This window comes from Pithys albifrons, chromosome 10, assembly GCF_047495875.1.
Source record: "Pithys albifrons albifrons isolate INPA30051 chromosome 10, PitAlb_v1, whole genome shotgun sequence".
In the NCBI taxonomy this organism is placed as follows: domain Eukaryota; kingdom Metazoa; phylum Chordata; class Aves; order Passeriformes; family Thamnophilidae; genus Pithys; species Pithys albifrons.
Genome location: NC_092467.1, coordinates 11,016,914 through 11,029,277, shown reverse-complemented (window position 1 = coordinate 11,029,277; position 12,364 = coordinate 11,016,914). Strand labels below are relative to the sequence as shown.

At 42.8% G+C, this 12,364-nt stretch overlaps 1 protein-coding gene across 2 annotated transcripts in view; it reads right to left on the bottom strand.

Annotated features, from left to right (window-relative positions):
• The window catches only part of CRB1 (crumbs cell polarity complex component 1), a 97,907-nt gene that overhangs the window by 55,136 nt on the left and 30,407 nt on the right, over positions 1 to 12,364 (bottom strand). For both annotated transcript variants that reach the window (XM_071565606.1, XM_071565607.1), the window contains exons 3-5: positions 9,681 to 9,876; positions 6,186 to 6,325; positions 4,659 to 4,841 (exon numbers count right to left, since the gene is read on the bottom strand). In XM_071565606.1, the coding sequence (XP_071421707.1) occupies positions 4,659 to 4,841; positions 6,186 to 6,325; positions 9,681 to 9,876 (519 nt within the window). The remainder of the gene's footprint in view (positions 1 to 4,658; positions 4,842 to 6,185; positions 6,326 to 9,680; positions 9,877 to 12,364) is intronic.

Below are 12,364 nucleotides of genomic sequence, written 5' to 3'. Positions count from 1 at the left end.
AAACTTTGCTTATATGGGAATAATAATTAGCCAACAGTACCTCCAGACCTGTTAATTTTGAATTTGAGTGCCTGTCTTGCTTGCAGAAGAAGCCTTAGTCCCACTGAAAAGATAAGTGGTGTTTTTGAAAGCTTCTTAACTTGAAAATTGTCTTTTCTCTCTGTCTTCTCTTTTTTTTTTATCCTCATTCTTTCCTTGAAAAGCCTTGTCTTATTCTAAAGTCTCAGAATCAAGAGAAAATAAACTGTGATGACAGGCAATGAAATAAAATTAATTAACCTGGTTAACGGAGGAATGACTGACTACAATGGTGTGAACAGCTGAAGAAGAGATGAGGAAATAAAAGAAAAAATAAAATTTGGAGTTTAGAGATGAGATTGGTGTTATTCATCCGCTTGATTTCATTGCGGTAAGTCACACTGCTTTATATATCTCTGTGATCATTTTACTGATGGTTAAGAAAGGGGGTTAAAATGAAAGAAAAAATATTTTTATAATTTTATAAAATAAAATAAAAATAATATTTTTGATAATTATAAAATATATATATGTATGTATTTTAAGTTAGTGGTAGTGTGCCTACTATCCTTCTCATTACTTGTAAATAATATTTATGTCTGTGCCATACTGCGATAGGCATGGGGAGAGGAGGATGCCTGGTTGGAACAGCCTGTCCTGCCGTCTGCTGGGTGCTCTGCCACAACACCACCTAAAGACATGCAGGGAAATGAAAGCCTGATGCCCTGTGTGCTTCCATGTTTCTGTCACCCTGGCTTAGGTGCAGAATGAGAGTCCAAATGATTCAGTTTGTAAGTAGTGGTCCCATTATGTTCTCAGTTCAGTGTCTGGGTTGAGGGTTTTTTTACTTAGGTAAGTGTTCAAGACTCTCCCATACTGGCTATTTATCTGCCTCATCTTCTGGCTCTGGGAGACAGTTTCTTTCCCGCATGCTAATGCCAGGAATTCAATATGCATACGATACCAGTCTGATCATATCATTTTCCCTTGCATTAGTCCAACAGACTGGGAAAAGGGCCAAGGAAATTTAAAAGGGAAAAACAGAAAACAAGACAAGCAAACAAAAAGGCCAAAACCCATTTAGGAATTTATGGTGCCAAAGCAAGCAGCAGTGCCAGTGGCACAGCTGGCACACAGTGGATAACAAGACACCAGGAGTGGTAAGGCCCTCAGGAGCCAGCACTGGTCTGCATAGCAGCGGGTGCCCTGCCTACAGTCAGGGTTGTGGGCTCTGCTCCTCTTGCCCTCATCCTGCTGGCACAAAATGGATGTCCCACCCACCCAGGCACCATGGGCAGCACAGTGTCCAAGGCATGGGGAGCAGGACCTGCCTGCCTGGCACACTTGCTGCTCCTTGGGATCAGTTCCACACTGGAATGTGTCATTTGGGTAGACCTTGCAAGTTCAGAAGCTCTTTAATTTTGACACGGTGTTAAGTTTATTACAACGTGGTGAAATGAGTCACTACCAAATCCATACCTCTCTGCCTTCCTCCTTTCTCACGTTTTTATGAGCAAAGTTTAACCTTTCAAATAGTCTTTTTCACAAATGTGCAGTGCGAGAGCAATACAATATAGCCACAGTATGAAAGGACACGATTCTAGGGTAGCTATTGCCTTTAGCTAGCAGTAACAAATCACAAGACCTCTAAATGAAAGCCCAATTTATTAGAAGTATTGTTGTGCTAGGAGGCCAGCAGACCAAGGTAACACAAAAAAATCTAGGGCTTGCTACTGCAGCAGTACCGCGACCTCTTGAAATCTGAGTATTCCCAAACCCTTTGATTTAAAAGGGAGCTGGAGAAGTTTAACCCTTCCTAGAACTTGTGCAGAAATTTTCTACTTTAGATCTAAATAAGGCATATCCCTAATGTCCTCAAAGAGTTTCTAGCTGGGATAAAGTCTTCAGACTGGGATTTTTATTTTTTTATTTTGTAAGAATCAAACTGTGTAAATAATTTTGTTTGCAGTTGTGTTCCTTTCAAGACTTTTAGTAGGACTGTGGACTATTTTCAATTCATCTGAACAATCACTATCTGTAACAAGATGCTGCAAGGTAATATTTATTCTTTTCTACCAGCTTGGTGGAGAAATACTTTATCCTGACAGAGGCATGTGTTAAGTCTCCATTATCTCCTGCCCTTAAGCCTAAAACTGTAGTGCAAAAGGTAGATATTCTCAGTTTTTCAGTTCAATTACACTAATTTGTTTGCAATCCTGTCCAGTAAGTTCAAAGATGCTGGTTTATGTTTGTCACTTATTGGCAACCATCCTCAGTTTAATTACATCTTTCCACTGTTTTCGATGGCTTTTAGATCAGGCCTTCACAATGCAGGGTATGCAGTTTATTATTTCTGCGCATTCAGTCCTGAGGACTTCACTGTCACTGTCCAAGCTCGCTCGGCAGTGGCAGATGGACCTCAGGACTGAAACGGTGGGGTCAGTTCTGCGCATGCTGAGCCTCACCTAAAAAATGCACTGCGCAGGCTGGAAGGGCACACCCGCACATGGGGAGAGCCCTTCCCAAATCTTCGTTCGCAAAGTTTGGCCATACATACATACACTTCTGCGCATTACACCCATCAGTGAAGTATGATTATAATGTTATGTGAATGCTATACTGAGGAGAGAGGCATAATAAAATGAATGTGATTTATTAAATAAAATATATGTCCTGTTGCAATAGGAATCTGAGGGGTTATATCTAAAGCACATACAACTACTCAGGTGTTAAGGCTGGAAAAACTCCTGATCTACAGCTGCAGAAATGTAGGATTTTAAGTGTCAGTGAAATGTACTGATACCCAGATGAAAGGATTTGACCTTTTTTCCAGGTGAGTGTTAGTTCGTCTACATTAGATAAGCACCCATATACTGAGTAGTCCTGATCAGGGACTTACTTGCTACCTTGAATCATACTATTGCTATCAACTCTAATCTTAAAACCTTTAATTCTCATTAAAACCTGTGGTTTATTTATTATTTGGCTATAATTGCAGAAAGTACTTTTCCTAGTCAGAGGTAAACATTTCCAGTCCAGTCTACAGGCTTTTTGTGCCAACACTTCTGACATACAAGGAGGCAAAGACTCATTTTGAATACTTCTTAGTTCTAGGTTACCTGAGGGAAGAAGGACCAGAGATATGCAGTGTTACTGCTACCACAGGTCCCAGTTAAAGACTATGGTCTTTGTGCCTCCAGCTGTCTGGGCACACTGTTTGGTAAGAATAACTGTTTTGATTTTTCTTTCTAATGAAAGTTATAGCATCCAGCAGGTATGTGGGTAACTAAACTTACTTTAGGTATTTAAATATGTAATTTAATTTGCATATGAAATCAGCAGAAATTTTAGGTTCTCCAATACTTTCAGTCATGCTTTGAGGAGTCCTGCATTGTGACTGAGGAGCCTATGGATTGAAAAACTTGATTCAAGATTAATAGATTTAAGGCCATTCTGACCCTCTTTTCTTCCAGACCAGTTAGGGTCTGCCTACATTCACTGGGGAGTAAGAATCCTTCATGTGAATGAAAGCAGTAGAATCATGACCCAAATTAGGCAAACAAGCTAGGTAAAGGCAATTGATAAGGAAATGAGAAGATACAGGATGATAATTAAACAAGGCAATACCTTTCATGTTGTCTTACAGAGCATAGAAGTTTTTAAATTAGGATAAGACAGAGGAAAGTAACCTGGAAAGCTGGACATCACTGGAAGGAGCTGAAGAAGTGGCATGTGAAGAGGTAAGGGTGCTTAGAACAGCCTGGAAGATATGGAAAGCTTTAGCAGAAGCCTCATATTGTGCTCTCTTAGGCAGAGCAAAAGAACAACAGCAACACATAGTGACAGGATAGGGAAGGACACTTAAGGGGAAGGGTTGGAACAAAGGCAAACAAGTTTCAATGTCATTTTGAAGAAAAATAAAGAGGGAATTCAGAGTGAAGGCTCTGGTCTCCGTGTGCTTTAGTACTTGCTGTGTTGGAGACAGCAGTCAGGCAGCTCGCTGGGAGACACAGGGAAGTTTATAAGCTGCTGAGGAAACTAATGCAATGAGAAATTTGACAGCTGGTTAAATTAACCTAGCTGTTAATAATTTTTTTTCTTCAGAAGGAACAAGCGGATGGAGTTGACAGTAGAAAACTGTAGGCCCCGAAGTGTACGATCCAAACCCGACGGGTCTGTGGCTGTGCTAAACAGTGCGGGCTGTGGCAAAGGCAAATCTGAACGTGTCCCTTTCAGGACTATGGTTATTTGTAAATTCGACTTTCTTATTTTTATTCTTCCCTTAAGAACAGAGCTATGCACACAAGTGGAGGTTATTTTTGTTTAGACGGTAAAACATCGCAACCCCGCAGCGCTGCCAGTCCCGCCCCGGAGCGTGGGAACGGCGACCGGCAGAGGGACCCAGCGCTCCGCGGCCCCACGGGACGGCATCGCACGGGACCGCATCACACCGGCCCGCCCCAGCGGTACCGCATCGCACCGACCCGCCACGGCGGATCGCCCCGCACCGCCCCGACGGGATCCGCCCCGGCCCGCACCCCACCGCCCCGGGGAGACAGCATCGCCCCGCAATGGCAAGACCGCCCCGCCCCTCCGGGATCCGCTCCGCTCGGCATCGCCCCGCCCCGGTGGGACCTTACCGGCGAAGCCTGGCGGGCAGCGGCAGATGTAGCCCTCGGCCCGGTCGTAGCGGAATGCTGGCGGCAGCCCCGGGACGCGCCCGTAGAGCCCGGCCCAGGAGCGCTCCAGGCAGTGGCCGCCGGAAAGGCAGGGGTTGCTGCTGCACTCCGCGATGTCCTCCTCGCAGCGAGGGCCCGCGTACCCTGCGGAGAGGACCGCGACAAGGCTGTCAGTGATGTGACACGCTGAGGTTCCAACCCCCCCGCCGAGGGTAGGGGCACCTTCCGCTGGATCAGGCTGCCCAGAGCCCCAGCCAACCTGGCCTTAAAAACTTCCAGGGATAGGGCATTCACAGCTTCTCTGAGTGAACTGTGCCAATGCCTCACCATCCTCACAGGAAATATTTTTTTTCTTAGACCTAATCTAAACATACTCTCAGTTTGAAGCCATTCCCCCTTGTCCTGTCACTACATGCTTTTGTAAGTCCATCTTTTTTGTAGGTTCCCTTCAGGTACTAGAAGACTAGATGATCCAAACCATTCTACAGTTCTGTGATTGTATGTGCTATTCATCCCTTTCAGACCCCAAAATATACACCAAATACACACTGTGAATAGTAGCCGCTCACGGTTTCAGGCTTTGTCACATGCTAAAAGTTTTCCTCAGCTCCTTGAAGATGTGAATGTTCCCTTGCACTCCCTGCCAGGTTTGGCAGCAGGACATTGCTGTGGCTATTCCGCATTAGGCAGCTGAGCTGTGCTATGCATAATTTGTTTGGGTCTCTTTGGCAGCAAGTTCAAGATCTGTGTGGGTAACAAGGTGCTGCATCGTGGTGTGCACATGCTCTCAGGTTGTGTGAAGGCAAGAGGAGGGCAGGAATTATAAATAATTTGGTGTTTGTAAAGTGTTTCATCTGGAGTTTGAAGTGCTATATGACCCCAAATTTTGGAAAATGTGGAGGGTTCTGCCTAATTTTTCCTTCTCTATTGCACCAAGAACCAAGTAGTCCAACAGCAGTGAGGCATTTACTTCTCACAGTGCTGTCTGTTCTCCTGCATCCTCAGTAAGGTCACAGACATTAAACTTCTGCAGGGACTTCTTGTAGTCTTGAGTGCTGAAAGAAAGAGCTGTGCGGTGTCTTAATAGAGCAGGGTCTGTGTCCCCACTGTGAGTGTGGGGGCCTGTTTGCAAACAGCTGGATACACAAGCCCTGCTGGTAGAGAACACAGCCTTGTGGGTTCTACCCCTCACTGCCAGACAGGACTTGCACTGGTCCCATGGAGATCAGTTTCCCAGCATAACATCTAGTTGAATTTTTGTTCAAACACAATGTTTTGCATTGGCAAGTAAGTTTTTAGATTGGTTTAAAGGACATCTTAATTAAGACTAAAAAAAGGGTCAGCTGCAGCAATGGTGTATGTATCACACAGGCTGAAGGATTAAGTAATTGGGAGATGGATCCCAGCTTTGACTCATCTCCTATCTTGACTCCATAATAGTGATACTTTTGGTTTTGCCCACTTCTGCTGTGAGAACTTGGAGCTTACCTGGCCAACAGTGGCATGTGTAATTGTCAGCGTTGTCCTCACAAGTGGCATTGTTGTAGCATGGTTGTGACCAGCACAAGGGAACAAGAGTCTCGCAGTGCAGGCCCATAAATCCAGTACTGCTACAGTTGCAGCTGTACCTGCAACACAGAATGCAATGTTCACTCAAGCTGGAGGTCAAGAGATCTGGGCTTTGTTCTCAAACCTGCACAGGCTTCTTGTGTAGCTTTGGCTAGCAGCTTACAGTGTTGAGTCCAGGCTTGAGACCACTATCTGGTGCTTTAGGAGAAACCACAGAAGTTGGGAACCAACAATGAGCTTTTCCCTGAAGTGGTTTTGTTCTTTCAACTTTCTTTTTTTTAGTTTTTGATGAAAAAAATTTTTGTTGTCATTTGCAATGCTTTTTTTTAACATTATTCACAAAATGAAAAAGGGGAGGCAGTAACTGTGTTAGTATCACTTACTCTTGGACTGTTAGCAATTGAATTGGCAGAAAAATAAGGACTTTTCTTTTTGTCAACTAAGTGGTATTTTTGTTTCATGAAAATCAGCCTTTTATTGTTAGGTTAGAACAAGCATGTCAATTACTTGCTTAGTTCAAGTAATAACAGTAATAGGAGTTTGGTTTTGATAGCAGTGTTACTACAACGTAAGTAAACAAACTAATATATATATAAATTAACAACATGCAGGTAATCAGTAATATCTAGGGGGGTTGGTTTGTGGTTTTTCTTTCAGGTGAGCTGAGAATTATAAAATGCAGCATTCCTGTTCTTTGGTCATCAAAGATAAAGTTAATATGTACATGTCATATAAAAAGACAGGCTTTTGACAGGGACATGTTAACAGTGGATGCTTGCATGGTGTTGGCCTAATAACTATCAGAAACAAAAATTCATTCTAATATTTTCTTTTTCATGATACACCATTGTTATACAATTGAAAGCATGGGGAATCTTGCTGGACAAGATATAAGTATACTTACTTGATAATTTCTCTGCTTAATATCCAAGTCTTAGACTTGGACTAAATATATGGAGAGAAACTGAAATTGCTGAATATAAAGTAACATCAGAGAACAACTGGCTCCTGTAGTCTAATGGACCCCACAGTGTAAATTTTTACTACATTATTTAAGTGTGCACATAAGCAGAAACTTCTGGCAGGCCAATTTATTACCAGTGTATGGATTATTCTTAAATCAAAATTAGAGATTACTTAGACCAGGTGGCATTTGAATTTAGGATATAAAAAGTAATGAGGAAGATGTCAATCAGAAAAATAATTTTCATTCTGAGGTATGTTCTCAAACCAGAAGTCTCTCTCTCTCCTGCTATGTTTTTCACATATTTCTTCCATATATCTTTCAGTTTGGTGCTGTTCAGCTTTGTGGTGAAAAGCTTTTTTTCTGCCTGTGTCCATGCTACTTTTTCACTTCATTTCAGAATCATGGAACAGTGAGGAATATCCACAACTCACTGCATAATATGCAGCTGAGTGTAAACTGTGTTCACTTACATGAAGGTGGGTTTTGAAAAGATTGAGTTCTACTTTGTTGCATTCATGGAACATCACTGGAAGATCAATCTGAAATTTGGGAGAGAATTTGATTTGGTGTTTGTATTTACAGCTTTTAATGCTATATTCATTGCCTTGCCCATTTCTGTGAGAGCTGGAGGCAGACACAAAAGTGTCAGCTGTACTGTAGATTAGTCAGAAAAGGAAAAGTACTATTTAAGGACTACGGTTCTTCATTTACCCCAAAAACACACAAAAGAAAGGAAATTTCTGGACACCCTTCTGTTTTGAACTGCTTTATTGTCCATCCTTTTTCATCACATAACAAATACGGAAAGGGCTCCAATCGTTCTTCCAGATACCCTGCAGTATTACCAGCCAATTAAAATTGGTCTTACACATACCTCAGCTTTAAGAGGACAGAAATGAACAGGATTAAGTCTAGCCTGAATGAGCTACCCAGTTGCTCACCTCATGCATGTATCCTTCAAAAGGCTTACAGGTTATGAAGTGGGTCTGCTGTGAGCTAGTCAGGCACACTGCTGTCATGCTCTAGCTATGCTGGGAAATAATAAATTGCTTTGTCCTGCTCAGAGCCATTCAGCAGTGTTGAAAGGAGCTCGACAAGGTTGGTGCCATGTTGCCACACTGTCCAAAAGTTCATTCCCAGAATTCCCCTCCCATTCAAGGCAAGGATGCTTTCTGCTGATGTGACTTTTAGGGCACTAAAATCTTCAAAACTGCTTTATAAAAACTGGAAAATACACAATAAAGGACAAATATATACTGGTGAGAGGATCTCCTACATGAATACACTTAAGAACTTTCAGGCTGAGCTTATGCACCTATGTGTATTCAGTTTGGGAATCTCATGCTGAGTCAGCAAAGCCAGTATTGGTGAATGAATGCCAGAGCTCTGTCTGCCTGGGCTGCAGTGGGACGTCTGTGTAGGACTAGTAACAGTAGGTGCAGAAATGCACTTTTCTACTTTTCTGTTGCCTTGTGTTCTCTCTCTCTCTCTCTTTTTTTTTTTTTTCTTTGCCCATAAACTGCAGGTTGTTTTCAACAAATAGCTCTTGTCCTGTGCACCTGTAAAGTTCCTGACGTATTTCCTAATGGTACCTATTACTGTGGTTGCTATTATTACAGTATTTCCCTGCCTCTCTTTTCTAATGCTGCTCCTGTTGGTGTGGGCAGCTGCTGTTGTCAAATTCAGTTTTACATAATCTCACATCTTTCTTAGAAACTAAAGTCTAAGTGTTAGAAGCAGAATTCATTCCTAAATGACAATCCTCAGGAGCAGGCAAACAGAACATTGTGAATATTTAAAGCAAAAGTACAAATATGAAGAAAAAAAATTACTTTTTGGTCAAGGGCAGTACCATGGTGTAAAAGAGAGCACTCTAGACTCTGAATCCCAAGGTCCTGAGTTCGAGTCTCAGTGGGGACCGTCCCCTGGCAGTTTAATGCCTCCCTGCCATCCCATCCTGTCAGATCTCGGATGCTCAGCAGGGTCAGCCCCGGTTAGTCCCAGGTGCTGTGACAGTCCCGAGGACTTCACTGTCACTGTCCAAGCTCACGCAGCTGTGGCAAGTGCACCTTAGGACTTAAAGGGTGGGGCCAGTTCTGTGCACCCTTTGCCTCACCTAAAAAGTGCACTGCGCAGGCTGGAAGGACACACCCACATGGGGAGACCCCTTCCCAAATCTTCATTTGCCATGTTTGGCTATACCATACAATACTTCTTGGTCAGTCTTTGCCATAAACATTTTGTTGCCCTTTTTGTCTCTGACACCAAATTTGCATTCTTTAATCCTTTTCAAATTTAAAGTGAAATAAATGCACTATGAAGGAGTGCAATGCACAATTTGAAGCTAAATGAGCTGCCTGGCAGCGCAGCTCCTGCAGCATTCCCATCTGCAAGCACAGGAGCTCCCAGCACCTCCCATTAGAGTTCCCAAGGGATTGCAGACATACCCGTTGGCACCATCCATGCACTGTCCCCCGTGGAGGCACGGCTGGCTGGAGCACTCATCAACATTGGCTTCGCAGAGCTCCCCGAGGAACCCCAGTGGGCAGGAACAGGAGAAGCTCCCCAGGGAATCGTGACAGGTTGCACCATTCAGGCATGGCTGTGATGAGCACTCATCTATTTCCAGCTCACAGTTTGTACCTTCAAAAGCAAAGAAAACAGGCAAAACCCAGATTTAGGAGACAGTTTTGGAGATCTCAGCAAGGAGGACTGCTTGAAGTACAATAGTCACATAGTTTTCTCTATTTTTAAAACGATTTCCTCCTCAATGTGCTTTGAAAGACTAGTTTTTTTAAGTCTTGGGAGAATATACAAAAGAACAAGCCAGCTGTTGTCACGAAAATAGGTAAAACACTCACTTTTTGTGTTACCTTGAACATGGAAAGAGGACAAACTATTTTTCAGACTATTTAAACCATGCTACTATCCTGTTTACATAATACAGAAGTGACTAGTAATTTATTGATCTCATAAGAGTCCCTTTAAAGCTGCACAGTTAATTGAATTCATTGGGAAGTGGCTTGTTTAGCTGTGGTTTATTGCTTAATTTTTTTTTTTAAGATTTAGCAATGTGTAAATAAATGGGTCTGTGGTGCCATGTTTGCAACAGGTCAGAATCTTGTTCTTCAGAGATAATTGATGAAACTAAGTCAGTTCTAATATGAGTTTATATCTGTTTATTATAGTTTCTTATCTCTACCAGAGTCCAGGAGACAATAAGAAAATTTCATAATTACTGCCTTGCAGCTCCTGCTTTTGATTATTTCAGGGGTTTGTATGCACTTAGTGTTTTGAGCAGTAGAGTACTATTTGTAAGTCAATTTGTAAGTCAATTTGTTTTAGCAACTACAGTATCAGTCGCAAAACAGATGCAAGGTGGCAAAGTATAATGATGAAACTGCTTTGAAGTGGACTTCCCTATCTTTTATTTGGCTTACCAAGTAGAGCAGAGGCAGTTAAATGCCTCCCTGACATCCGATCCCGTCAGATCTCGGAAGCTGAGCAGGGTCAGCCCCGGATTAGTACTTGGATGGGAGACCTCCTGGGAAATGCCGGGTGCTGTAGGTTCTAGTCCTGAGGACTTCACTGGCACTGTCCAAGCTCGCTCGGCCGTGGCAGATGAACCTCAGGACTGAAACGGTGGGGCCAGTTCTGCGCACGCTGAGCCTCACCTAAAATCCACTGCGCAGGCTGGAAGGGCACACCCATGTGGGGACAGCCCTTCCCAAATCTTCGTTTCGTGAAACTGAGCCACACACACACCAAGTAGCAGTAGTATTGTAAATAGTTTGCAGGGGAATTTCTTACTTGAAAGAGAAACTATAGCCCTGAGAATGGGTTCCTTTTTTTTTTTTTTAAAGAATGAAGTTTTTCATATGAGTCTATGGGATAGACTTTCAAAAGATGGGAACAGATGTATTTGATGATGGATATTACCCTGGGAATTTATTTAGGAGCTCACCTCTAATTCTTTATGCTACTTTTGCCAGCTCCGTACTGGCGTGAAATTTGTACATTGTAACTCAGAGCATCTTTCCTAAACCACTGAGATTTATAATATTGAGCACTGTGACTTCATTGCTAATTTATTTTGATGCTTTTGAAAGCAGCGTATTTGTTTAAATAAAAAACCAAATATCTGTACTATGGATATACCTGGAAATACCTTAAAATGCCCAAACAAAATTTGCCGATGTTGACTCATTTTTCACTGTATTGAAACACTGAAGTGCAAGTTCATCTTTCCAGTAGTTAAGAAATACTACTGCTGTCATTTTAGAGAATCTATTTTTTCAGTTCCTTGAGACCACATACAGAACACTGGATGGGTGAAGTTGCCAGTCCTGTGCCCCCAGTTTAAGGTTCACTGATTGTCCAAGCACTACTTTCAGCGGGAGCCTGCCACGAGACCACAGCACAGGAACGCTCTCTTACGGCTTTATGGTAATGCACATCACAGCCAGATATAGTAAGCAGTCCCTCTGTGGTCATTGCCCTGTGAATTCACTGTAATTATAAACAATGTGTTTGCAGAAGTGTGTCTAGTGACCGTAAATCTGCCAGAGCTTGTTAACAGCTTACCGTGAACACTAAAAATCATGTGACAAAACAAGCCCTGTTCAACTGATCCTCAGTTCAGCCAAATTTAAAACTACAGGCCTGAGAACAGCCTGACAATTAACATGAGAACACAGCGTTGTTGTTTTGGTTCATGTCTTTAATCTATCAAGCCCAGTAACCTGCCTTCGGCAATGTTGCCTCGGAAGAAAACTCTCTGTATAATGCATCCAGCCAATGTGATATGCCATGTAAATGGGGGGGATTCCTTCCTAGCCTCTGCTGAATCTGCTGTCAGGCTTTCTTATATGTGTAGAAGAGAGATGAAAAGATTAGATCTGCATTTTCACCTCAGTCTAACATTCTGTCATAAATATGCTGTATGCCAAATATCATATGCCAGAAAGGAAGGAGAGCGGCAATGAGCCCTGCCGCTGTTATTGCACAGGGCTGCACCATCACGAGCTGAGGCACCCCAGCCTAGAGCAGGCAGAGCGTCTCAGCAGGTACCAAACCACACAAGTGGTTTGAATTGAAAAACTGGGAAGGTGGGTAGAAGTCACATTCATAA